This window comes from Propithecus coquereli, unplaced genomic scaffold, assembly GCF_000956105.1.
Source record: "Propithecus coquereli isolate 6110/MARCELLA unplaced genomic scaffold, Pcoq_1.0 Scaffold686, whole genome shotgun sequence".
In the NCBI taxonomy this organism is placed as follows: Eukaryota; Metazoa; Chordata; class Mammalia; order Primates; family Indriidae; genus Propithecus; species Propithecus coquereli.
The window spans coordinates 337,545-362,808 of record NW_012152907.1 but is presented as its reverse complement, the minus strand read 5'-3'; the positions used below and the strand labels follow the sequence as shown (position 1 = coordinate 362,808).

General features: G+C 49.1%; 1 protein-coding gene across 1 annotated transcript in view; it reads left to right on the top strand.

Moving 5' to 3' along the window:
- The first annotated feature begins 626 nt into the window (after positions 1 to 626).
- KLHL22 (kelch-like family member 22) overlaps positions 627 to 25,264 on the top strand; it is a 27,291-nt gene continuing 2,653 nt past the window's right edge. The window contains exons 1-5 of the mRNA XM_012660881.1: positions 627 to 1,241; positions 8,472 to 8,637; positions 12,155 to 12,873; positions 18,200 to 18,392; positions 24,401 to 24,634. Coding sequence (XP_012516335.1) covers positions 1,018 to 1,241; positions 8,472 to 8,637; positions 12,155 to 12,873; positions 18,200 to 18,392; positions 24,401 to 24,634 — 1,536 coding nt within the window. The 5' untranslated portion in view covers positions 627 to 1,017. The remainder of the gene's footprint in view (positions 1,242 to 8,471; positions 8,638 to 12,154; positions 12,874 to 18,199; positions 18,393 to 24,400; positions 24,635 to 25,264) is intronic.

Here is a 25,264-nt window from a genome sequence, read left to right as displayed (position 1 = left end):
GTAGGTAATTGGAGAAAAAACACATTTTGGGGAGAGCAAAGTGGGGTGACATGAGACAGAGAAGGCAGATGTTCACATCTTGTAGCTGACAGGCTGTGCTATACCCACAGGACGTGCAGCTTGGCCATACCTCGTGGTGCAGGACAGGCCACTCCCTGGCCCTGGGTGGCCAGCTGTCCACAGTGACTTCTGGTTGGTCCATGCAAAAGTCTGTTTATAGTAGGTTTGTTTTACCAGTTGGGTTTCTGAGGCTCCCAGTGAAATCAGTTTGCATTTTTTGTGCATGCCTACTCAATTATTAGAAGGAACCTTGAATTGAAAGCATGATGCAGATGAACTTGAATGCATCAGGCCCAGTCCAAGTTACTGTGCTTGATTCTCCGAATCTCAGTAAAGGAAAGTAAGTCCTAGAAACAACCTTCCCTGCCAGCCCTCACCTCCAGATGCCTGTATCTGGGTCCCCTGACATTTTTGTGCATCCATTCCTGCCAGGGGAAGCCCAATTTTGTTCTCTCTCAATGGGAGAGAGGAAGAGCTCTTGAGAACCCGGTGTGTGCTGGTGCTTTATTTTCATTATTTTACCAGTTTTAGAACACCCGAATGGGGTGGCTACTTTATCTCCCTTTTTACAGATGAGGGACCAGAGGCTTCTCAGGTTGGTCATATTGTAAGTCCATGGTGGAGCTGGGCTTCAACCCAGGTCAGTCTATCTCCTAAAACCTTTCTGTTTGACTGTGATGCTGAAGGAAATAAAATGTGATGAAGGATCTTGGGGATGAAGGGATACAGGTCATCAGGAAGAAGGCCAAATTGGACCAGACGTGGGAGGTGAGAGGGAGTTAGGGGGCTTGGGATCCCAGGGAAAACACAGGTGAGCTAGTGGGAGGCACAGGAGTATGGAGAGCAGCAGGTGCCACCAGCCCATGCATGGTGGGGGTGCTGTCTGCCTGCTCACTCCCTGTCCCCTGTCTTGCCAGTTGACGGGCCGCAGTGGTGAGGAGTCTTGTGGCTATCAGGATGGCAGAGGAGCAGGAGTTCACCCAGCTATGCAAGTTGCCGGCACAGCCCTCCCAGCACTGCATCAACAACACCTACCGCAGCACACAGCACTCCCAGGCCCTGCTCCGGGGGCTGCTGGCTCTCCGGGACAGTGGGATCCTCTTCGATGTTGTCCTGGTGGTGGAGGGCAGACACATCGAGGCCCATCGCATCCTGCTGGCTGCGTCCTGCGATTACTTCAGGTAAGTTCCCTACACATGTTTTTATAAGGAAAATAACACAGGTAATCCTAGCTCCAGTAGTAAAGGTGGTGGCAGGGTAGGCGGGGATGGGTATATTCACACCTAATGGGTGCGGTATGCACTGTCTGGGGAATGGACACGCTTGAATCCCTGACTCGGATGGGACAAAGGCAATATACGTAACCTAAACATTTGTACCCCCTGTAATATGCTGCAATTTAAAAAAAAAATGGTGGTGGCACTGACAGTGGTTGGTCTCCTGCTCACCCAAGAGCCTCCCCCGCTGCTGATTGTGGCGACTTGGTCAACAAGTGTGCAAGACAGAAGAGGTCCTAGAGTTTGTTTTTCTTTCAGTAGTCCCATCTTTTGGGCATGTTCTCTTTTTTCTTTTTTAGAAAGATACCATGCTTGGCTTTACTCGTAATGTGTTTTGTAAAATGAGTTTGCTGCTGCAAATACAGTATCTTGGTGTAAAACAGATTTTCTTTTTACATTGCTCTGGCTTCCATCCTCACCCCGAATGTTTTCACTTTGAAAATTTTCAAATCTGTGAAAAAGTCAAAAGAATAGTATGATGAACATCTGAATATCAGTTGTTAACATATTGCCACATTTGCTTTCTCTCTCTCCATACATACACACCCTTTTTTAGATACTATGACATTTTACCCCTAAGTCTTTCAGCACTCCCCCTCTTCTTGTGATGCCAGTGGAAGGTTAGAAGGGCCACATCAGCCCTGGTCACTCCTCTGGGACCCCATGGGTGCTGAAGCCTGAGGCCAGGTGATTATTGCTGTATATGCATCGTCTGCACAGCTACATGATGTTTAGCATAGCCCCTTCCCTGGGCATCCACATTCTGGCTCACACCTCTCAACCCTCAGGTATTAGCCTCTGGCCTTCCCAGTGGGCTCCGTGGCCCCTGTGGTGTTTCTCATGGCCTCCTATGTGTCCGCATCCTAGCACTTGGCACATTAGGAGGAACTGGTGGCTTGTCTGTCTCACCCAGTGGGCTGAAATTTCTCTCTTATTCTTAGTGCCTACCACGTTGTTGTCACATAGATACTCAAACAATAGCAAATCAGTACACCATCTCCCCTATTGCGTGTACCACTCTGCACCCCAGGAGGTGGTCTCCCAACCTCATTTCACATAGGTAGGATGAGGCTTAGAAGGAGTGAGGGCCTCCCATGGCTCCCAGCAGGGGCAACATGGGACAAAAAACCCAGGTCATTCCAGTCCTGATTCTCTTTGATAATTCTTGTCATCAAGGCTTGGTTGTAGTTCTCTCTCTCTTTTTTTTTTTTTTTTGACTTTAGGAACTATTGAGCAAAATATTTCATTATGATTTAAGTGCCTCCTGTCTTCAGGAGTTTATGGAGAATATGACCCAGTGGTGGCTTGATGCAGACATGTCCAGGGCCAGCAGAGTCCTTTCAGTTCACTGGGTGGTTCGGCTGAGGCTTTTAATAAGCTTTAAGATGACATACAGGACAGTGGGCAGGGTGGGGAGCTGAGAGCCACCTGTAGGGAGGCTTAGGGCCTGTGAGGAGAGGCTGGCAGGGCAGTTGTGGAGCCTGTGGGACCTCCTGGGCTCCCCATCGCAGCCCTTCAGGCCATGCTGACTGTGACTGTCAGACCACTCCTCCTGAAAAGGACAGTATGGACACTATTTGAATTATTTTGTGAAGAACAGAAGTTGCTTTTGAGATGCAGGGTCTGTTTTTTTTTTTTTTTTTTGAGACAGAGTCTCACTCTTTTGCCTGGGCTAGAGTGAGTGCCATGGCGTCAGCCTAGCTCACAGCAACCTCACATTCCTGGGCTCAAAGCAATCCTTCTGCCTCAGCCTCCCGAGTAGCTGGGACTATAGGCATGCGCCACCATGCCCGGCTAATTTTTTCTATATATTTTTAGTTGTCCAATTCATTTCTTTCTATTTTTAGTAGAGACAGGGTCTCGCTCTTGCTCAGGCTGGTCTCGAACTCCTGAGCTCAAACAATCCGCCTTGGCTCAGCCTCCCAAAGTGCTGGGATTACAGGTGTGAGCCACTGCGCCCGGCCTCGGGCTCTATCCTTTTTATACAACCTCCTTGGATCACCTTGTTCCTCCCTTAGTTTTCATACCATCTGTGAATTGTAAAAGACTACTTTTCTCAACTCAGTGCTTGTGATTTTTAAATTTTGGATACAATTAATGGTTTTACAGAAAAATAAATTGATAGCACTTTCCCCCCAAAAGAGAGAAAAAATTATATTCCCCACAAAAGCACAAAGCCCAGGTGTTCCCCAGGGTAGCTGTGCCTTTTAGGAGCAGACTCCAATGCCATTTCAACTTTTTCAGAGCGGTTTCAGAAAAAGAAAGGAAGATTTCAAAATGTTGTACTGAAGTTACATAACATTGGTGTCAAAATTGGACAGACAGCCAAAACACAGGAAGAAAACTATAGCTCATTTACAAATGACCGTGTGAAAATCCTCAGTGAGACCCTGGCACGTGGAGCGCCACCATGCCTAATAGAACTTTCAGAGCAGTAGCTCCCAGCCCAGGTGGGCATTGTTCTTGAAAGGAAAGATTAGTTCCATGCTAAGGAATCTTTCTTACAGTGCATGGCATTAACTGATCAATAGCAACCTAGCATATATCTCCATACGTGTATATAGCATATCTGCAGACGCGTGAGCAGGCTCATGATTACCTTCAGTATCCATTCTCACAGTTAAAAAACATTTTGAGTAGGTGAAAAGGGATTCCCAGTGAAGTATCATTTTGTCTTGCCCTCCCACCACATTCCCCAACCCCATGGTAACTAGTTTTTAAACGTTCCCGTTCATGTATACACTTTTCTTTTTGTAACTACTAGTCCACAATTCTGAAACCCCAAAAGCTCTGAAATCGAACTTTTTTTTTCTTTTTTTCCCCTAAAAACTCTTTTGAAATATGAAATTGAACTTTTTTTTGAGATGGGGTCTCGCTCTGTTTCCAGGCTGGAGTACAGTGGCACAATTATAGCTTCTGCAGCCTCGAGCTCCTGGTCTCAAGCCATCGTTCTGCCTCAGCCTCCCGAGTTAGGTGGGACTATAGATTGGAGCCACCACACCTGGATGATTTTTTTTTTTTTTTAGAGATGGGGGTCTCACTATGTTGACCAGACTAGCCTGGCCTCAAGCAGTCCTCCCATCTCAGCCTCCCAAAGTGCTAGAATCACAGGTTTAAGCTACCACACCCAGCCTTAAATTAAACATTAAAAAAAAATCAGTTTGGTACAAATTCATTAAACCACAGAGCCTACCCCAAACCGATACAAAGCTAATTATGTTTTTTATCCTACTTAGTGAGAGTCTTTATACATTTTGTTTTGGAAATATTAAGGTGTTTGAATATGAGGTTCTGACCCAGGTCCTACGGGTGTGACATCCTATATGGCATATGTACAGTATTTCTCACATTGAAACCTGAATTCTGAAACACACCAGTCTTTAAGGGTTTGTGTGAGAGATCAGGTGCCTGAATGAGCTGACACTGGAAATGTTTCTTCCCTCCTTCACCTTACGTCGGAGGCAGCACACTGGTGTGTGATTCTGTATCTTGTAATATCCCGAAGACCCCAGGTACCAGCAGTAGAGGTAGCCCTCATTCTCTGTGCTGTGCCCTCCACTTATTTGATCAGCCCCCTGCTGCTGGGTACTTGGTGAACATCTTTTTTTTTCAATTGTGATTTAAAAAAAACACAACATAAAACTTACCATCTTAACCTTTTTAACATTCAGTTCAATAGTGTTACATATTGTTCACATTGTGAAACAAATCTCTGAAACCCAGAACTTTTTCATCTTATAAATCTGAAACTTTTTCATCTTACAAATAGGTAACCCCCAGCAACCACCATTCCACTTTCTGTCTCTATGAATTTGACTACTCTAGGTGCCTCTTAAGTAGAATCATGCATCATTTGTCCTTTTGTGACTGGCTTATTTCACTTAGCATAATATCCTTAGGGTTTATCCATGGTGTAGCATGTGACATTTCCTTCATTTTTAAGGCTGAATGGATACACCATATTTTGTCTATCCATTGATGGACACTTGGGTTGCTTCTACCTCTTGGCTATTGTGAATAGTGCTGCTGTGAACATGGGTGTACAAATATCTCTTTGAGACTCTGCTTTCAAATTCTTTTGGTTGTATACCCTGAGGTTGGAATGCTGGATCAGATAGTAATTCTATTTTTAATTTTTTGAGGAACCACCATAGCAGTTGCACTATTTTACATTCCTACCAACAATGCACAAGGGTTATAGTTTCTCCACATCCTCACCAACACTTGTTATTTTCTATTTTTTTTAATAGTGGCCATCCTAATGGGTATGAGGTGTAAACATCTTTTTAAAATTTTTCCTTTTTCAAGTTTTTATTTTGATATAATTTCTGAGTTACTGAAAAGTAGTAAGCATACAATAAAGAATTAAACATCTATGTTTGGTTAAAAAAAAAAAAGAAACAATAAAAAAGGAGTAGATATATATTTTATTTTCCTTTTGGGCTCCTTTTTCTCTTTTAAAAAATTTTTTATTTTAAAAGATTTAGGTTGGGAACAGTGGCTCATATCTATAATCCCAGCATTTTGGGAGGCTGAGGCATGAGGATCATTTGAGGCCAAGAATTTGAGACCAACCTGGGCAATATATTGAGACCCCATCTCTAAAAAAAAAAAAAAAAAATTAAAAATTAGCTGGGCATGGTGGCATGCACCTGTAGTCTCAGCTACTCTGGAGGCTGAAGTGGGAGGATCACTTGAGCCCAGAAGATGGCTTGGGCCTAGGAGTTGGAGGTTACAGTGAGCTGTGATCATGCCAGTACACTCTAGCCTGGGCGACAGAGTGAGACCCTGTCTGTTAAAAAAAAAAAAGTGACTACAGCCTTTGCAAAGAGTGAGGCAGCCCTGTGTACATGGGCATGGATCAGTTTCCAAGCCGTATCCTTAAGTAAAAACAACATAAGATGCAGAATATGACTGCCCTGGGAATAGCGCTGCCCTCGGGAGGGGAACTGACTGATGGCTGGGAGCAGAGAGGAGGAGACTTTCACCACCACCTTTTATATATTTTAAATCCGGTACCATGTATATGTATTACTTAGTCAAAAAATAAATAAAATGTGAAAATAGCTACTCTTAATCATCTCAGTGTTGCTGACTGTCATATTTAACACATGCACTGGCACATGAGAAAAAAAAATTTTACCCTAGGGCCACAGTGTTTTATTATGAAAATAGAATAAAAACTTTGAAAACAAAACAGTCCTTTCTAATTTAACGAGAAATTTGTTACATCATCAATAAAAAGTAATATAAAAACTTGGGAATTAGTAATGTGACAACTTGAAAAATAGTTCATAAGGGTAAAGTGTTTTTCTTGATTTATCAGGCTTAAGTGTAATTTAAAGGTAAACATAAATAGAAAAACGAAATTTATTTACTTCTATTCATTTAATTCACATTTTTAAAATTAAATTGTCAATAGGTAAAGGGGTGTGTGAGTTATGTATGCTTCACGAGGCCCCAGACTCAAAACTAGCATATATTAAATACAACTCACACAGCAGTCAATGTGTTAAATCTTTAGCTCCAGCCTCCAGCCTCTTACCTCCAAACACCTCATCACCATCTCCACTTGGATGTCCCACAGACGTCTCACACTGACCGTACTAGCAGAGGACTCCTGACTGTCCTTTTCCTCCCAGGTTCCCCCCATTAGTAGAAAGTCCCTATCTGCCCAGCAGCTCCGCCCAGCAGAGAGCCAGAGTCCTTCCAGGCCCTGCTAGCTTCGGTCTGTCGGAAGGTTCTTTTTTTTTTTTTTTTGAGACAGAGTCTCACTCTCAGTTGCCTGGGCCAGAGGGCCATGGCATCAGCCTAGCTCACAGCAACCTCAAACTCCTGGGCTCAAGCGATCCTCCTGCCTCAGCCTCCCAAGTAGCTGGGACTACAGGTGTGTGCCCCATGCCCGGCTAATTTTTTCCATTTTTAGTAGAGACGGTCTCACTCTTGCTCAGGCTGGTCTCGAACTCCTGAGCTCAAGCAGTCCTCCACCTTGGCCTCCCAGAGTGCTAGGATTACAGGCGTGAGCCACCACACCGGCCATGTCGGCAGGTTCTCCGCACTGTGCCCCAGGGTTGTCCCAACTGGTGCTCTCCAGCCACACTGACTTCCCAGGGCCAGGGTTACCCCTAGCCTCCAGGCCCACAGAAAGCTCTGGCCTAACTGGTCATCTTCCAGGGGCCCCTCCTTCAGCACCTGAAAGCCAGGTCTGAAAGCCAGGCAGCACGTACCACTCTCTCTGTGTGAATTCCTCGAAGCAGCATTTCATAATGCTCAGATTTCAGTCCCGACTGTACCTACCCTAGAGGTAGCAGAACCTGGCCCCAGGGCCAGCTTGGCCTTGTCCTGCGTCCTGCTCACTTCCTTCTCATCTTGGCTGCTTTGCGTGCCAAGCTCTTCCTTGCCCCGGGACTTGCGCACCTGTCTCCTCCACCTGGGACGCCCTCCCCTGGCTGGCCATATGTGACTCTCAGCCTCATCCTTAGGTCTCAGTCCCTGGGAGGGTGCTGTCCCTGCCCCTTCTCGTTGCCCTGCCCACCCCCACTCCCAGCCAGTGACTGATGCCCTGTTGAGTTCCTGGCATATCCACCATCTGAAATACCTCATTTCCTTTTTTCAATTTTTCTTTCTTATCATCTGTCTTCCTTTGGTAGCATTAAACTTACACTGAGGAATCTTACCAGCTTACTTCACTGTTACTCCTTCTGCTCTTTGAATGGTTCTTCGCATTTGGTAGGAGCTGAATAAATACATGTTGAATGGAATGACTTTTATTACTTGTTTCCCATCAATTCATTCATTCTTGTGAAATGTGCTCTGGAGTTGCTGCTGCTCTGATTCAGGAACTGCGCTAATGGGCGCAGCAGGAAGCAAGCATTAGAGGTGAGTCTGCCCTCCTAAGGCTCACCTGGGACCAGCTGGGCCCATGAAAAAGGAGACAGGGTGATTCCCAGGATAGCCGCCCAAACTTGGTCAGGATCCAAATAGAACAGCTCCCACTTGCAGGGTATTCACTCAGCACCAGCACGGGTCAGCCTGCCCCATGCTCAGGCCCCACTCTGGACACTCTTGCTCTCTGTGGCCTTGACTCGTGTCCTGATTGGTATGACTCCGTTTTCTTGTCTCTTCACTTTGCAGAGGAATGTTTGCTGGGGGATTGAAGGAGATGGAGCAGGAAGAGGTCCTGATCCACGGTGTATCCTACAACGCCATGTGCCAAATCCTGCATTTCATATACACCTCCGAGCTAGAGCTCAGCCTGAGCAATGTGCAGGAGACACTGGTGGCTGCCTGCCAGCTTCAGGTGAGGCTCACCTCTTTGAGCAAGGTAGACCCACACCCAAATGGGGTTCCCCATGATGCCCGGGACGCCTGCAGGGCAGTGGCATTTCAGCTGGAAGCTGAGTCAGAAGGGCAAGGACACTGAGCAGTGAAAGAGGCCACAGAGCAGGGAGGAGGCCTGGGTCATACCCTGGGAGCTCGAGTGCAGCTGCTCCGGATGCCCCCGGCCCAGGCTCCTCTTCTACCTTTGCCCTCTGCTCATTTGCTGGTTTCTTCCCTCGGCCTAACTCCCTGCCATTGAAAGGATCCTGCACATAAGCAAGTGAGCCAGCCCCAAGGCCACATGTGGGATGTCCCGTTTGCTCTGGGGTCTGGCGATGCTGAGCATCCCCAGCATTGCTGCCAAGGCCCTTTCTGCCTGTCCCTGTGCTTGGCCACTTGTATTAATATCTCTTGAGAACCATTTTCCTTTCTGTTACTGAACTTTAAATACTTGTTTTCTGTGGAGTTGAAAAAGTTTTCTGAGGCTCTGATAGTGTGAATTACATTTGGGAGATTCTATTGAATCTCAGTGATGTGGGTGCAGTTACACAGGGGTGGCCCTGCAGGTGCCATTGAACTATCATCAGAAGCCTGGTCTGAGTTGAGAGTCATTTCTTCCCACATTTTTTGAAAGTGAAACAAAACACTGCTGAGTTCATAATTCTGACCTTTCTTCAGATGAAAGCATGTTTGGGGCAATTAGAAAAAAACTCAAGCCATAGGAAATCCAACCTGTTCCAGGGCATCTGGAGGTCCCACCCTGCGACTGTCCTGTTAGCACCCTGGGCTCAACCTAGGGGGCTTCTCGAGTCCTTCTGCATTGTTCGTTCCCTGTATCCAAGTTGGGACAAGGCATCCTTGCCAACATTGCTTGTAGCCATCTCTCTGGCCTCCCATTTCTCCGTTTCTGCTTTCTCCTCCTCCCTGCATTGATCATGCACACTGACACCAAATCATTTTCCTAAACACTGTTTTCTCTCTCTCCGCAGTCAGCATGGAGACCTGCAGTCTCTTCCCCCAGGTTTGGCCGGTGCTTCTGAGTCCGGGGCCATCTCCCCAGTGCCTCAGAGGCAGCAGCCCCCTTTGTTTATTAATGTAATGGGCTTCTCTGCAATACCATTTTAAAGCAGGTTTTACTCAGCATAACAGTGTTGAGTCCATAGGCCTACCAGATCTTGTTTGTTCACATAGCTAGTGATAGCTGGTGGCTCAGGCTCTGTGTGCTGTGCCCTGCACTTGGCCTGGGATCAGACTCTTCACAGTGTCCCCAGAGGCCTTGGTCTGAATCCCAGCAAGCCCATCCCCATTGGGTCACCTGAAGCAAACATATTCCCTTCTCTGAGCCTCTCATGGGGCTCCTTCCCACATAGGCTGGTTCCCCTGTGAGACTGCACTGGGCAGAGGGGCTGCTGCTCTGAAAACAGAGTGGGAAAGTGAGGCAGCAGGGACCTCTCAAGGAGCTGCTGCTGAGGCTTACTCAGGGCTGTTTGCGCTCACATGCAGCCCACAGCCTGGGCTTCAGGACCCTGGCCCATGACAAACCAGAAGTAGCATTTTTGGAAGAAGAGGCAAAGCAGAAGTGCCTGGAAAGGGATAAAATGGAAGATCAAGTGAAGACATTCAGGGCCTAACAAAGCACCCTAGGGGCATCTTGTGTAGGCAAATACCTGTCCAACAGTTGGCAGATGTCCTTTTAGTCCTTAGGATGTCACCTGGCAAGCAAGCATTAGATGTCTTTTGAGTTAAAAACATTTTTTTTTGGCTGGGCACGGTGGCTCACGCCTATAATCCTAGCACTCTGGGAGGTCAAGGCAGGAAGATCACTTAAGCTCAGGAGTTGGAGACCAGCCTGAGCAAGACTGAGACCGCATCTCTACTAGACCCCATTTCTAACAGAAAAATTAGCCAGGCGTGGTAGCGTATACCTGTAGTCCCAGCTACTTGGGAGGCTGAGGCAGGAGGATCGCTTGAGCCCAGGAGTTTGAGGTTACAGTGAGCTATGAGGACACCACTACACTCTATCCAGGGCAACAGAGCGAGACTCTGTCTCAAAATAAAAAATTTTTTAATGTTATGAAAGCTTCAAGTATCAATCAGCAAAATTACTCTATGTATGTGGTTAATTTGCCGATCCTGGGTAAGTCAGGTGTTCCTGTTTTTAGAGAAACCATTTTGTCCCGTTGAACCCATGGCTGGAATTGCCCCAAAAATCAGTGGCAGGGAAGTTCCCACAAGGGAGTGCCCCAGACTGTTCTGAAATGGGCTGGCTGGGATTCCAAAGAAAGAAGCCAGGGTGGTCAGTCCAAAGCATGTATTAGGGAAACTTATATACAGAGTGCTGCAATGTATCCTCACAATAGGCAGCAAGAGAAGAGATGAGGGGTCAGGGTATGGGGTTTATGTGAGAGTTTAAGGAACTTGGCTCAGGGTGGGTCTGGTTTCTTTCAGTGTTCCGGGCAACAAACTAGATACCTTTATCAGTGCCTGGGAATGTTCAAGGCCCCAGTTTGGATTCAAGCCTGCTGGGAAAATGTTGCAGATCACTGCATCCCAGACACTGGGGGACCCTAGAGAAACTCTAAAATCCTGCTTTCTTAAAGAATTTATCAACACCTGGTTTGTTATCCCAGGCAGTTTTCCCCAGGGCCCTTCCCTTTATCTCCTACCATGCCATGCTTTGGTTGTCTGATCACAGGATGCCCTCATTCCCGGCTCCCTCCCACCTAAGCGCTGTCCTCTCTCTTGCCCTCCTTCCACCCTATGTGCCTCCCCAGGGTTGGGGAAGGGGAGATGCGGCCACCTGACCGATGCACTCACTGGAGTCTAGTGGGTCTTGACCCAGGCGGGGATCTCAGGACGGCCTACTTGCTTTGCAAGAATTCTGAGTTAAGTTCCCGGACGTGTACTGGGCAAGTGTCTGGAGCGCCCTGCCAGCAGCCCTGGTGCTTCTGGGGAACCAGGTTGGAGTTCTGGCAGGAGGAGAGAGTTGGGTGTGTTTTCAGACCCAGCAACGTTGGAGAGGCAGACTCTTTTGGGGAGCCCTGAGTGGGGTGGGGGTAGTCTGGGATTCCTTCCAAACCAGGGTATCTGACACGGGGATCATGTGTGCTGTGCCCTGTTTCTCTGGAGAGCCAGTACTTTTTATCTAAAAAGGAATTGACACGCGTCAAGGATCTGCTCTGAGCCAGGTAGCAACTATGCATGTTCTCAGTTTCAGTGTGTTCCTGTCCATTTTAACCATCCCTGCTTTACAGATGAGGAAACTGAGGCTCAGAGAGGTTGAGAACATGCCACACGTCTCCCACTTGGTATGTTTCCAAACCCAGTCTGCAGTAAGCTCTAGTCATCTGCAGTGTGTCAGGAAAGGCTGGGGACAATCGAGGGCTTCTGCTCTGCTTTCCCCTCCGAGTGGCCGTATTTCTGCTTCCATCCTGTCTCCCGCCCCTAGACGCTCTTCACCAGCCCAGCCTTGAACAGGTGTCGTGTTTTCTCTGCAGATCCCAGAAATTATCCACTTCTGCTGTGATTTCCTCATGTCCTGGGTGGATGAGGAGAACATCCTCGACGTCTACCGGCTGGCAGAGCTGTTTGACTTGAGCCGCTTGACCGAGCAGCTGGACACCTACATCCTCAAAAACTTTGTGGCCTTCTCGCGGACTGACAAGTACCGCCAGCTTCCTCTGGAGAAGGTCTACTCCCTCCTCAGCAGCAATCGCCTGGAGGTCTCCTGCGAGTCCGAGGTGTATGAGGGAGCCCTTCTCTACCATTACAGCCTGGAGCAGGTGCAGGCCGACCAGATCTCGCTGCAGGAGCCCCCCAAGCTCCTCGAGACAGTGCGGTTTCCCCTGATGGAGGCCGAGGTCCTCCAGCGGCTGCATGATAAGCTGGACCCCAGCCCACTGAGGGACACAGTGGCCAGTGCCCTCATGTACCACCGTAACGAGAGCCTGCAACCCAGTCTGCAGGGCCCGCATACGGAGCTGCGATCAGACTTCCAGTGTGTCGTGGGCTTTGGGGGGATTCATTCCACACCATCCACTGTCCTCAGTGACCAGGCCAAGTACCTGAACCCCCTGCTGGGAGAGTGGAAGCACTTCACTGCCTCCTTGGCCCCCCGCATGTCCAACCAGGGCATTGCTGTGCTCAACAACTTCGTGTACTTGATCGGAGGAGACAACAATGTCCAGGGATTCCGAGCCGAGTCCCGATGCTGGAGGTAAGTCAGGGTGCTTGCTGGTCCCTTTGTCTGCAGGTGATACTGGGGTGTGGGAGTTGTTGGCTGATGGGCTGGTCAGGGGTATGTTATGCAAGGGTGCATCACCAAAGACATGGTTGCCCCTCAGCCTTTCACATGAATGTCGTGGCTTGTCGGGGGCACACCTGTGTCATGGAATGAAGTCCAGGTGAAGTCGGAGTGTGGACTGCAGTGAGGTAAGGGAAAGGGGCACCTGGATGGCCTGCTCTCCTGTGTGTCCCCTGCCCTTCCCAGAAGCCCTCTCACCCTGGGCTCTTGCCACTTGGCCATGTTGGGGAGGGGCTGTGTCGTGAGTGCGTTGTGCAGAGGAGGGGCCCATGGCGTGAGGGGTAGTCCCGGCCCAGAAGGAGAGGACCTGGGAGCTGAAGAGTGCTGGCCAGGATAGCTGATCCCTCCATCTTACCCTCTGTGAGCTTTGACACCTCTTGTTTCAGCTTCTGTTCCTCTGCCAGGCTGCTTTGCTCTTTCTTCTCTTAACCACCAGCCTGTGGTGGAGCAGGCTTCCTGCTGCTGAGCCCCTTGCCAAACTTGCACCTGGCCCTGGAGTCAGCTTGTGTGCTGGGCACAAGTTCCCCTGGGAGGAGGCAGTTTTCTGAAAGAAGGTTTTGTAGACTGCTGAGGTCTGCAGGATGCTTCCAGCTCTATCGATCGGTTAATCTGTGATCCTACAAATCCATTTCACTGGGCAGAGCAAAGAACTGTAGGTCAAGTCCCCATAGTCTCAGCTAATATTAGATTTCCAAGGACCGCCCCCACTGTACGTTGGTGCATGTGGGAAGTCTCCCCATCCTGCTTGCTGAAGATGGGGCTACAGAAAGAGATTGCCAGTGACTTCCATCAGGGCTGATGAGTTTTTGTTCTTGTTTCGGTCTCCTAGGGTAAGGGTGGGGGTGGGGTCTGACCTGACCATGCCACTTGAAATGAAGCAAGGTGACCCTGACCAGGGAAGAGACTGCCACTTCTGCTTAAAGGTTGACAATGATATGTTGTGACTAAATATGAGGAAGGGCAGGGTTCAGGAAAGAGGAAGCAACTACCTTCTTTCCTCCCTGATCAAATGCTGTCCCCAGAGGGTGTGGCCACACCAGGTTCGGGTTTCACTCTGGCCAAGCCTCGAAGCTTGTTTTTTAGGGGCTCAGTTTCCCAGTTGTGGGGGCCAAGGCCAGACCTCCCTATAACCCACAGACTTGGAAAGCAGATCTCTCCAGAGTGTTTCAGCCTGTGGCCTTCAGCAGAAGGTGGAGGTGCCTGTGTGCCCAGCAGGGAGGCTGGGCTTTTCCATAGTGCTGTCCCTGGGGTGATAGCTGGGGACTCCGCCTGCCCCTGTACTCAGTCCCCCATTATGAGCTATTTATTTCAGTTTCACTCACTATAATCGTCTGAATTTCCTTATAAACGTGTGCTGTGAGAGCAAAGCCAAACTCTGGATAATGCTAGTATTAGCCCCTATAATCATTAAGCACAGTCTCAAACTCCAGTCTGGGAGTTGGATCACAATGGCAGGTGGAATTAGCAAGACCACCTCGAGGGAGCAGACACAGGGTGGAGGTGGCAGGAAGGACCACTGCCAGCTGCTGGTTAACCCGGGGCTCTGTCACCTCTGCAGAGGGAAGGCCTCAGTAATCTCCCAGTTAACGCAAAACTTCCAGGTAAATCTCTTAATTTGAATGGTCTAAGAGTTTGGTTCTTTCTCTTTCCCCTTTCATAATTCACCAGCCTTAGAACCTAGAGGCTTTTAGAATATAATAAAACAAGATTTTGTGGTAAATTAGGTTCGCATTTTGTGGAGTTAGTATTCACCAGGATATGTCTTAAAGTATTTATACAAAAACTGCAACAATTATAATAATTTGGTTTCTTTCTTAGGCATTTCCATGGCCATTAATATTTTAAAGTGCATTTAAATTAAAAAAAAATGTTAATAAACATTTAAAGTATAATTAGTCATGGAAATGTTTAAGTTATGGAAACAGAGAAGAAAAACAGTCCACTAAATTTCTCAAGAACCCCCAGAACATTTTTATATCAACTCTAGAGTTCACTTCTGAGTTTACAATAGGATGATCCAAAATCTGGATTAAAGCGACTGCCCTAGTCTGCCCCAGCTACTGTAACAAATACCAGAAACTGGGCAGCTTAAACAAACATTCATTTCTCACAGTCTAATGCTGGGAAGTCCAAGGTCATGGTGCTGGCCCATTCGGTCCTGGTAAGGGCCCTTTCTTGCTGTGTTCTCACATGGTGGGGAGAAAGAGATCTCTAGTCTCTTCCTCTGATAAGGGGACCAATCCTCATCATGGGGGCTCCACCCTCATGACCTAATCACTGCTCAGAGGTCCCACTGCCTGATAGCATCACATTGGGGGTTAGGTCTTCAACATATGAATTTGGTGGGACACAAACATCCAATCATAGTGTTTTTCCCCAAAAAGATTTTTTTAGAAAATCTTTATATTCAAAAGGAAAGCATATTTTTATTAGAAAAATACTACTGGAAGATTTATTCTGATAAAGTGGAAAATTAATCCAATAAAGAGGAAGCGATGGGACACAGGACACAGTAGGGAAATAAGAAATCAGCAAAGCTTTGCTTATGTCTAATTTACTGACGTGTGGTGCTGTGTCAGTGTGTGGTGTGTGTCTCTTTAAATGTGAAGCGCACAGCCTCTGAAGCTGTGAGGGCAAGAGACCAGAAGAAGCCAGTGTAAGCACCTGGAGGGTCTTGTCTCACTCTGGTGGGAATTGCAGACATTGATAGGGCTGGACTGAACACAGGGGACAGGAGACGTGTACATAAAGGGACAGAGCACAGGAAAGACAGGACCGCACCATTTCCAGCCAGCTCACGGGGCCTCCGTGAGTGCTGTGCCCTGAGCCTGGACTGCTGGTGCCCAGCCAGACTGCCCCCTGGCTCATGCCCCCCACTCGCGCAGGTCTCAGATGCTGCTTTCTCAAGGGGCCTCCTGGTCGCTGGAAAAGCTCTGCCCTCCCCAACCCCACTGGCCAGCAGGTCACTCATCTCCTTACCTCACTTTATGTCCTTCCTGATGACTGCCGTTCTATCAAGCACTCGTTTGCTCTGTTTATCCTATTTCCCATCCTGCGGTGGGAGGCAGAGCCCTGGCCTCTCGAGGGTCCCTCTAGATGCCCAGCACTGAGCAGTGTGCCTAACACATGTCGGGGGCCAGCGAATGTTGGTGGAATGAATGAATGGTTTCCTTCCTGGTAATCTCACTCCTTTGTTTAATTCATTCAGCAGACAGTGCACAATCTACCCTGAGCCAGAGCCCACACTGAGATCTGGGAATACAGAAATGAGCCCTGGTCCTTTAGGAACCTCCCCCTGCCACACACACACACACACACACACACACACACGCTGACAAGCACCCTTTTTATGCTTGTCCTGTACGAACCCTCTTGATAGCTTTTCTAGGCAGGTAATATCACCTCATTTGACAGGTGGAGAGCTGAGTGGACACTGAGAGATTAAAACTGATGCCCAGGCACACGCCGCTGGACAGGACAGAGCCTGGATTCGCACCTGGTCTGTTCTCTCTCCCGGTGCCCCACCTACTGAGGCTCCTGTTCCCTGTTCCTGGCTTGGAGGTGGGGAGTGCTGGCCATGTGGCAGGGCAGCAGGAAGCAGCTGCAGAGCAGGCCAACTGTGCTTTGTGGCAAAGGATGAAACTGATCTCTTCACTGACCAGCATAGGGCACAGGCCAAAATCAACTTTATTTACTCTCTTCTGAGCCAGTTGAAGTTAGACTTGTTCTCTTTGGAGTAGGTCTTCCTTTGGAGAAGTAAAAACACCTGTCTGAAGGAGGCTATGACTATCTGTGGGCTGTTGGGCAAGGAGGCTGCAGAAACAGGAGCTGGTCAGATGCCAGTACCTGGGTAGTGGGTCAGGGAAAGAGGGGCCCCTCATGGCTCTGTGATCGTCTGTGTCCATCCAGCAGCACACCTGCCTTCATGCTCCTCATGGGCCTAGCACAGTGCTAGGCCTTGGGCCCGGAGAGAAAGGGAAGAGGCCAAAGGGACCCCCAGGAAGTGAGGAGAGCCCGAGGCTGGGAGGTCTGGGAAGGTGGATGTGGACAGGGGCTGTGAAGGGCCTGGGGTGCTGGGGCGCAGGCATCTGGATTTTGGTGGTGTGGGTGGGAGCAGAGAGACGGGCGTGCAGGGCTGCACCGAGCACATGTGAGCAGCCAGGTAGAGTTGGCTGGGGAAGAGGGGGCATTTGCAGTGTGGTTCCAAGAGCAGGAGAAGGCGATGGGTGACAGCCTTTTTTTTTTTTTTTTAACAAAAGTTGGCTGGGAAGGAGGGAGAAGGCAGGGCTGTGACGTGGGACAGCTGCATCTATTGTGAAAGAGGCAGAAGGTGGCCCTGATATCAGCAGTGCTTGAGGGTCACTGGGTTCAGCAGTGGCTCAGCATCCCTCCTGCCCTCCCCAGCGTGCCTCAGGCCTGGGCTGCCGAACATTGCAGGCCCCTCCCAGGCGGCCCTCAGCCCAGCAGCCCACCTTGCCCAGGCCAGAGTCCTCCAGCCTCATGGCCTGCTGCAGCCAACCCAGCATCTTTCCTCCTAGAGCCAGGGGTGGTGTCCCTGGAATCCCACCAGACCCTGCCCTCACAGAGCCTGCAGTCCAGGCTGGAGGACCTTGAGTGGAGAGGATGCCCACACTGGGGAAGTCAGGAAAGCTGTGGGGGCTGCAGCATGGCAGGGGAGGTGGAGGAGGGTGACAGGAACCTGGCTGCTGTCGACAAGGCTAAAGGCATGATGGCTGCTGTGCACAGGATGCGCCTGAGCAGACCTCTCAAGGGTTAGGGAAGCTCAAGGCCAGGAGGCGAGTGAGGAGGGGCCGATGTACCCATCCACCCAAGACGCTGCACCTGGGGCCTTCCTGAGTAGGGGTAGGGCCACGAAGACCATGAGGTGAGACAGGTGAAATGGAGGTGGCTGTAGGAACAGCTGTTGGACAGCCTGGGGTGGACAGTTGGGTGGGCTAGAGGCCACCCAAGAGGTTACACCTGGAAGGAACCAGCATCACAGACAGAAACCCAGGGGACTCCTAGCCACACCTTACAGGCTGTGTGTGAGTACTCCTGCACTCAGGTCTGTAGCAGCCTGCTGGCCTGGCTGTGGGTTGGTGTGCACTGGTGTGGGGGCAGTTAGGGAGAGTTCAGGCCAGGCTGTGGAGAAGTGGAAACGGCCGGAGCAAGAGGCGTGGGCCTGCGGTGCAGGCTCCCTGTGCGGTTAGTGATGTGCCGTCCTCATGTCCTCTCAAAGGTACGACCCACGGCACAACCGCTGGTTCCAGATCCAATCCCTGCAGCAGGAGCACGCCGACCTGTGCGTGTGTGTTGTGGGCAGGTACATCTACGCTGTTGCAGGCCGAGACTACCACAACGACCTGAATGCTGTGGAGCGCTATGACCCTGCCACCAACTCCTGGACCTACGTGGCCCCGCTCAAGAGGGAGGTAAGGAAGCCCTCCAAGAGACGCCTTCTCCTTCCTACCCAATTGCCTTCCCCAGAGTGTGCAGAGAGTGAGAGGCCCAGGTGTCAGGCCCAGTGAGCAGAGTCCACGTTGTTCCAGAGATCCTGCATTGAATGCATCAGTGGGGGCCCCCCGAGGTTCTGCCAAGGGCCCTGGGGGAGAGGGTTCATTGAGCATCCAGACCCCATTCCTCAGAATTATACCCACCTCTCGAGTCTCATGTGCTGAGACTTGTCATACCACCTGGGTCCCTATAGGCTTCTTTAACCCTCTAATTCAAACACAGACAGAAACCTTCCCTTTATCTGTCCATTTACACAGCTGAGATGAGCTGGGATGTTTCCCAAGGTGTTAAATGGGAGGGACCCTGAGAGAGGTGATGCCTTTCAGCAGCCTGGCTCACTGGCCTGTCCTCAGACCTCTCCCTGACAGGCCCCCTGGAGGGAGAGGCCTTCCAGAGCCAAAAAAAAACTTGAGGTTTTATTTTTTGTATTTAAAAAAAAAAAAATCTTTACTCCAACCTGGGCAATAGAGTGAGACTCTGTCTCAAGAAAGAAAAAGAAAATCGTGTGCATCCTACATAATTCCTTGGTTTATTCCAATTTGACGATATTTGAAATTATGCTCATTGTGCAAAGGTAATGCTTTAGGGAGCTGCCTGTCTTTTATCTATGGTTTTGGAGTACTTGGACCTGGTGCAAAAACCAGACATGGGATCCCAGGGAAGGAAAAGGCCTTGGTGGCCCCCCACTTCCCTGGTCTAAGCCTCTAGGAACAGGGTATGTGCCCTGCTAGCACTGGCATGGCATTTGTGGAGTACCTGCTACTGGCCAGGCACACCTTCGGGGATCCCTGAGCATCCCAGAGGCAGAGGATGGTGTGGAGGCCACACATGGCAGACACGGTCCCAGGCTCTGCCTGCACTTGTTCAGGGAGCTTGACAAGAGCTCTGGCCTTTGTGAACCTCTTTCCACTATCTCCCGCCCTTCCCCAAGGCCCCCAGGGACAGGCTTTGACTTCAGGGGGCTGGGGGTGGTGTCTCCCTGGTGGGTGAGGCTTATCTCCACCCAGGTCACCCGAGTCACTCCCACAGCCCACACAGATTCTTGTCTCGTAGGCAGCTGTGAGCTGTGGCCTGCTCCTTGCTTCTCAGCTTCTTGGGGAGAAGGAAGCCTCTTTGGTAGAGGGATATTCCCTACCCCAAACCCAGAGAAAGCAGATTTTGCATGGCAAAGACCAGTGGGTCCTTGGGACCCTGTGGATAAGGAGGGTTCCTGAATCCCATTCCAGGAGTCACAAAGGGTGGAGGGGGTGCCTCCTGGGCAGATGGGGGAGGGGCTTGAGTTGTTTCTTTGTCTGGGGCTGCTGGGGAAGCTGCAGTTCTACAGCTTGGCCACAGAGGGGCAGGCTTGGCCGTCAACGAGCACAGTGCTCCTTCCTTCCTGCATGCATGCATGCATTCCTTCAGTAACTACTCAGCACCACGTGCCAAGTGGTGACAAGAAATGACAAAGACCCATCCCATGGTGGAGAGGCCACCATTGCAGAGAACACCCTTGTAGGAGAGACCCCTCTTAACCACCAAACAAATCAGTAAAGTGGTTACAATTGTGGTAAGTGGGATGAAGGAAACGAAGAGGGAGCTGAACTGAAGGATTTCCAGGAGGAGGCTCTGGCAGGACGAATCCAGGGGGACTTTTTGGGGAGGGTCCACTCGAGGAGATGTCAATTAGACTGAGACCTGCAGGAAGACAGGCGGCTGTCTGCAGAAGAAGCACCTTCCAGGGCAGGAGGGGGGCTCACAGCTCTGAGCAGGAGGGGGACATGGTGGGTGCCAGGAAGGAGAGGAAGGTCTGAGGAGCAAGAGCAGAGCTAGCAGGGCAGCCCCTGGGCTGTCACAGGGTCCAGGCAGAAGGTGGTGGCAGCCTGTGCTGGGGTGCAGCCATGGAAATGGGGGGAGATGGGTGGATTCAGGGTAGAATTTGGAGGTAAACTGACCTCCTTTTGGGGAATCAAAAGGGCTAGAGCACAGAAATGAGCACCTGGGTGGATGGCTAGGCCCCTTACCATGAGGACACATGGGCTTGGGAGTAAAAGGAAAGGTTCCATCTAGAACATGAGCAATGCGAGGTGCTAGGGACATCCAACTGGTGGTGTCAGTTTGACATGAGAAGTCTGAGGCTCAGGAAGGTTCAGACTGGAGATAGAAATGTGATAGATTCGGCAGCATGTGATAGTAATCTGGCCATGGCGGTGGTTGTGATTGGCTCAGAGGAACAAGGACAGTGAAAGGTCAGTTAGTAGAGGAGCAGCCAGGGAGGTAGGTAGGAGACCTGCCAGACAGCAGAGTGTATCCTCCTAGGAGCAGAGGGGGGTCCACAGGTCCTGGGAAAGGCAGGTGTGCAGCCACCATAGGAAATCTTTAGGGTGTCTGCAAGGACTGTTGAGGGTGTAGACCTGTATTGCCAGCTCAGAACCCATGCTCAGACAGTGATTAACTGAGGGAAAAGGCTGTCAGTGTCACATTCTTTCACTTGGGTTCTCAGGGACTCCTGAAATGCAGAGTCCCACCAATGTGTCTTGCCTTTTTTTTTTTTTTTTTTTTTTTTTTTTTAATTGTAGAGATGAGCAGCCAGGCGTGGTGGCTCACGTCTACAATCCTAGCACTCTGGGAGGGCAGGCGGATTGTTTGAGCTCAGGAGTTCGAGACCAGCCCGAGCAAGAGTGAGACCCCATCTCTACTAAAAATAGAAAGAAATTAGCTGGACAACTAAAAATATATAGAAAAAATTAGCTGGGCATGGTGGTGCATGCCTGTAGTCCCAGCTACTCAGGAGGCTGAGGCAGGAGGATTGCTTGAGCCCAGGAATTTGTGGTTGCTGTGAGCCAGGCTGACGCCACGGCACTCTACCCCAGGTAACAGAGCGAGACTCTGTCTCAAAAAAAAAAAAAAAATGCTGAATACAATAAAATGCTGATGAAAGAAATAACGGAACTGGGCATGGTGGCTCACCCCTATAATCCCAGCACTTCGGGAGGCCGAGGTGGGAGAGTTGCTTGAGGCCAGGAGTTCAAGATCAGCCTAGTCAACATAGCGAGACCCTGTCTCTACAAAAAAATTTAAAAATTAGCTGAGCGTGGTGGTGTACTAGCTACTTGAGAGGCTGAGGCAGGAGGATTGCTTGAGCCCAGGAGTTCCAGGCTGCAGTGAGCTATGATCATGCCATTGCACTCCAGCCTGGGCAACAGAGTGAGACCCTGTCTCTTAAAAAAAAAAAGAAGAAAATTTTCAGGATCTAGGACTAAGGCAAGGGTTTCTTAGACTTGTCTCTAAAAGCACAAGCCATTAAAAAGAAAAATTGCTAAGTTGGACCTCATCAGAATTAAAACTTTTTGCTCTGAGAAAGACCCTGTTAAAAGGATGAAAAGAAGCTATAGAGTGAGAGAAAATATTTACAAACCACATATCTAACAAAGGACTAGTACTGATATCTAATATATAAAGAACTCTTAAAATTCATCAGTAAAACACACACAAATATTATTAATCCCATTAGAAAGAGGGCAAAAGAAGAGACATTTCACTGAGGAGGATCTACAGATAGCAGATAAACACATGAGAAGATGTGCAACATCACTGGCCCTTAGGGAAGTGCAAATTAAAGCCACAGCTAGAGAACCACCTATTAGAATGGCTAAAATAAAAAGTAGTGACAACACCAAATGCTGGTGAGTCTGCAAGGACACTGATCGCTCATGCTGCGTTGCTGGTGGGAATGTGAAATAGTATAGCCACTCTGGAAAAGAGTTTGGCAGTTTCTTCCAACTACATATGACCCAGCAGGTACCATTTTGGGTATTTATTCCAGAGAGATGAAAGCTTCCCTGTACATGAATATTAATGGCAGTTTTATTGGTAGTAGCCAGAAACTGGAAACAAATCAGATGTCCTTCAGCAGGTGAATGGTTAAACAAGCTGTGGTCGATACACATGGAATACTACTCAGCAATAAAAAGTAACCAGCCATTGGTACAGGTTGAGTATCCCTTACCCAAAATGCTAGAGAGGAGAAATGTTTTGAGTTTCAGATGTTGGAATATTTCCATTATATTTACCAATTCAGAATTCCTAATCCAAAAACTTGAAATGCTCTAATGAGCATTTTCTTTGCCATGTTGGTGGCTCAGAAAGTTTCTGGTTTTAGACATATGCAACCTGTACACGCAACAACTTGGAAGAACCTGAGTTTGGGGAGAAGTACAGTCTCAAAGGTTATGTACTGATTTCATTCATATAACACTGTTGAAATGATGCAGTTGTAGAAATGTGGAAGAGATTGGTGATTGCCAGGGTTTAAGGAAGGGGGTTGGGGCAGGGAGGTTAGTGGGTGTGACTCTAAAAGGACAACCCAGGGATCGTAGTGGTGATTGAAATGCTCTGTGGCTTTGTCAATGTCAGCATCATGATATTGTGATATAATTATATAAGCTCTTGCCATTGGGGGAAACTGCGCGAAGGACACATAAGATTTCTGGCTCTTTCCGCCATCTTTCTGTGCCGCCATAATGGTGCGCGTGAATGTCCTGGCTGATGCTCTTAAGAGCATCAACAATGCCGAAAAGAGAGGCAAACGCCAGGTTCTTATCAGGCCGTGCTCCAAAGTCATCGTCCGGTTTCTAACTGTGATGATGAAGCATGGTTACATTGGCGAATTTGAAATCATTGATGATCACAGAGCTGGGAAAATTGTTGTGAACCTCACAGGCAGGTTAAACAAGTGTGGAGTGATCAGCCCCAGATTTGATGTGCAACTCAAAGATCTAGAAAAATGGCAGAATAATCTGCTCCCATCCCGCCAGTTTGGTTTCATTGTAATGACAACTTCAGCTGGCATCATGGACCATGAAGAAGCAAGAAGAAAACACACAGGAGGGAAAATTCAGGGATTCTTTTTCTAGGGATGTAATACATACTTGCACATAAAATGCCTCAGTGGAAAAAAAAACAAAAAGATTTCTGTATTGTTTCTTTCAACTACACTTACCTCAAAATGAAAAGTTTAATTAAAAAAGAAAACACCTCCCCAGACCACTGCCATTGATGGGAGAAGACCCAAACCCTCGGTGTGTATCCTGCCTGGCCGCTGCCCTCTTCTCCTCCCTAGCCTCTTGTGCCACCACATAGCCTCAGTGTTAGTGACTGGCCTGGTGATACAGCTCTGGAGCCTCCACACCTCGAGGGGCTCCTCTCCCCCCACATAACCAGGTCTTGCCTTGGGGCCTTCTCTTGGCCTGCTGGGTATGAGTAGGTGGGTCCTGGAGGTGCAGGGCCAGTGTGACAGGTGCACGGCTGGGCCCTGCGGAGAAAGCCACCGGAGTGGGTGTAGACAGCTTCCAGACAGTTGAGGACCACAGTCAAGAGCAGTGTATATTCTCCTCCCCCACACACTGTCACTAAAATGGCAGTGACTTTTGAGTTTTCGACTCACCCTTTTCCTCCCCACTTCATGGGTTTTGTGTCAGTAGATACTGTTTGCAAACAGATTTTGAAAACAGGGACAGCAGGCCTAGAGGACTGCCTGACCAGTGAGAATAAGGGAGAGTGGAGGCTACAAAGGGTGACAGTGGTCCCAGAGTGCTGTGGCCTCCTGCCTGGCTGGCTCTGAAAACGATGTTCTGGTTTTCTTGGTGTTCCTCCATGCACATGTTCCCTTTAGGGCAAAGGAGGGACAAAGATTGCCTTTGATCTCTAGATCTGCAGATGCATCCCCTATTGGGAAGAGATCAGAGGTCAATGACTAGGGACAGTATGTCCAGCGAGAATCCAGGGAGCATTCTCGTCGCCATGTGAGGAGTGGGAAGTAGTGAAGAGTTGAAGCATTGTCAGGAATGTCAGGCAGGTGTGGGGCGGTGAGTGGCCTTAGCAGAGACTGCCTGGCTGCCCTTCCTCACTGCCCTCTTGCCTCGGTTCTCTTGGTGACTCCATGCAGGTGTATGCCCATGCAGGCGCGACACTGGAGGGGAAGATGTATGTCACCTGTGGCCGCAGAGGGGAGGACTACCTGAAAGAGACACACTGCTATGACCCAGGCAGCAACGCCTGGCACAGTCTGGCCGATGGGCCCGTGCGGCGTGCCTGGCACGGCATGGCGACCCTCCTCGACAAACTGTACGTGATCGGGGGCAGCAACAACGACGCTGGCTACAGGAGGGATGTGCACCAGGTGAGTCGGCCAGGGCTGCCCACAACATCATCATTCCCATCCCTTCCAATTTTTGATGGAAATTTTAATTGCAGAGTTTTTTTTAACATAGACTTTACTTTTTAGAGCAGTTTTAGGTTCACAGCAAAATTGAGTGGAAGGTACAGAGAGTTTCCCTGCACCCCTGCCCCCACACCAGCACAGCCTTCCCCACTGTGGACGTCCCGCTCCAGAGGGGTGCACGTGTTGCAGCCAGTGAACTTGCATTGACACGTTACCAGCCATGTTAGGCTCACTCTCGGTGTTGCACATCCCGTGAGTTTGGACAAATGAAAAATGACATGGATCCGCCATAACAGTATCATAGAATAGTTTCACTTGTGCCTTTTTTTAAATTACAAACTTTCGTTATAAAGTTCATATAACCACATTGCAGAGCCTCTAAAAAACAGATGAAGGTGAGGAAAATCACTCATATTTGGGCCCCTGCAGCACTATTTTTCAATGTTTTTACCTTTGCATGTTTTCTGTCTAATTGTAATCACAGAGCATCCCATCCCATGTCTGTCCTGGGCATTTTCCTTTTTTTTTTTTTTTTTTTTTTTTTTAAAAAGGTGTCTTGCTTTTGCCCGGGCTGGTGTTGAACTCCTG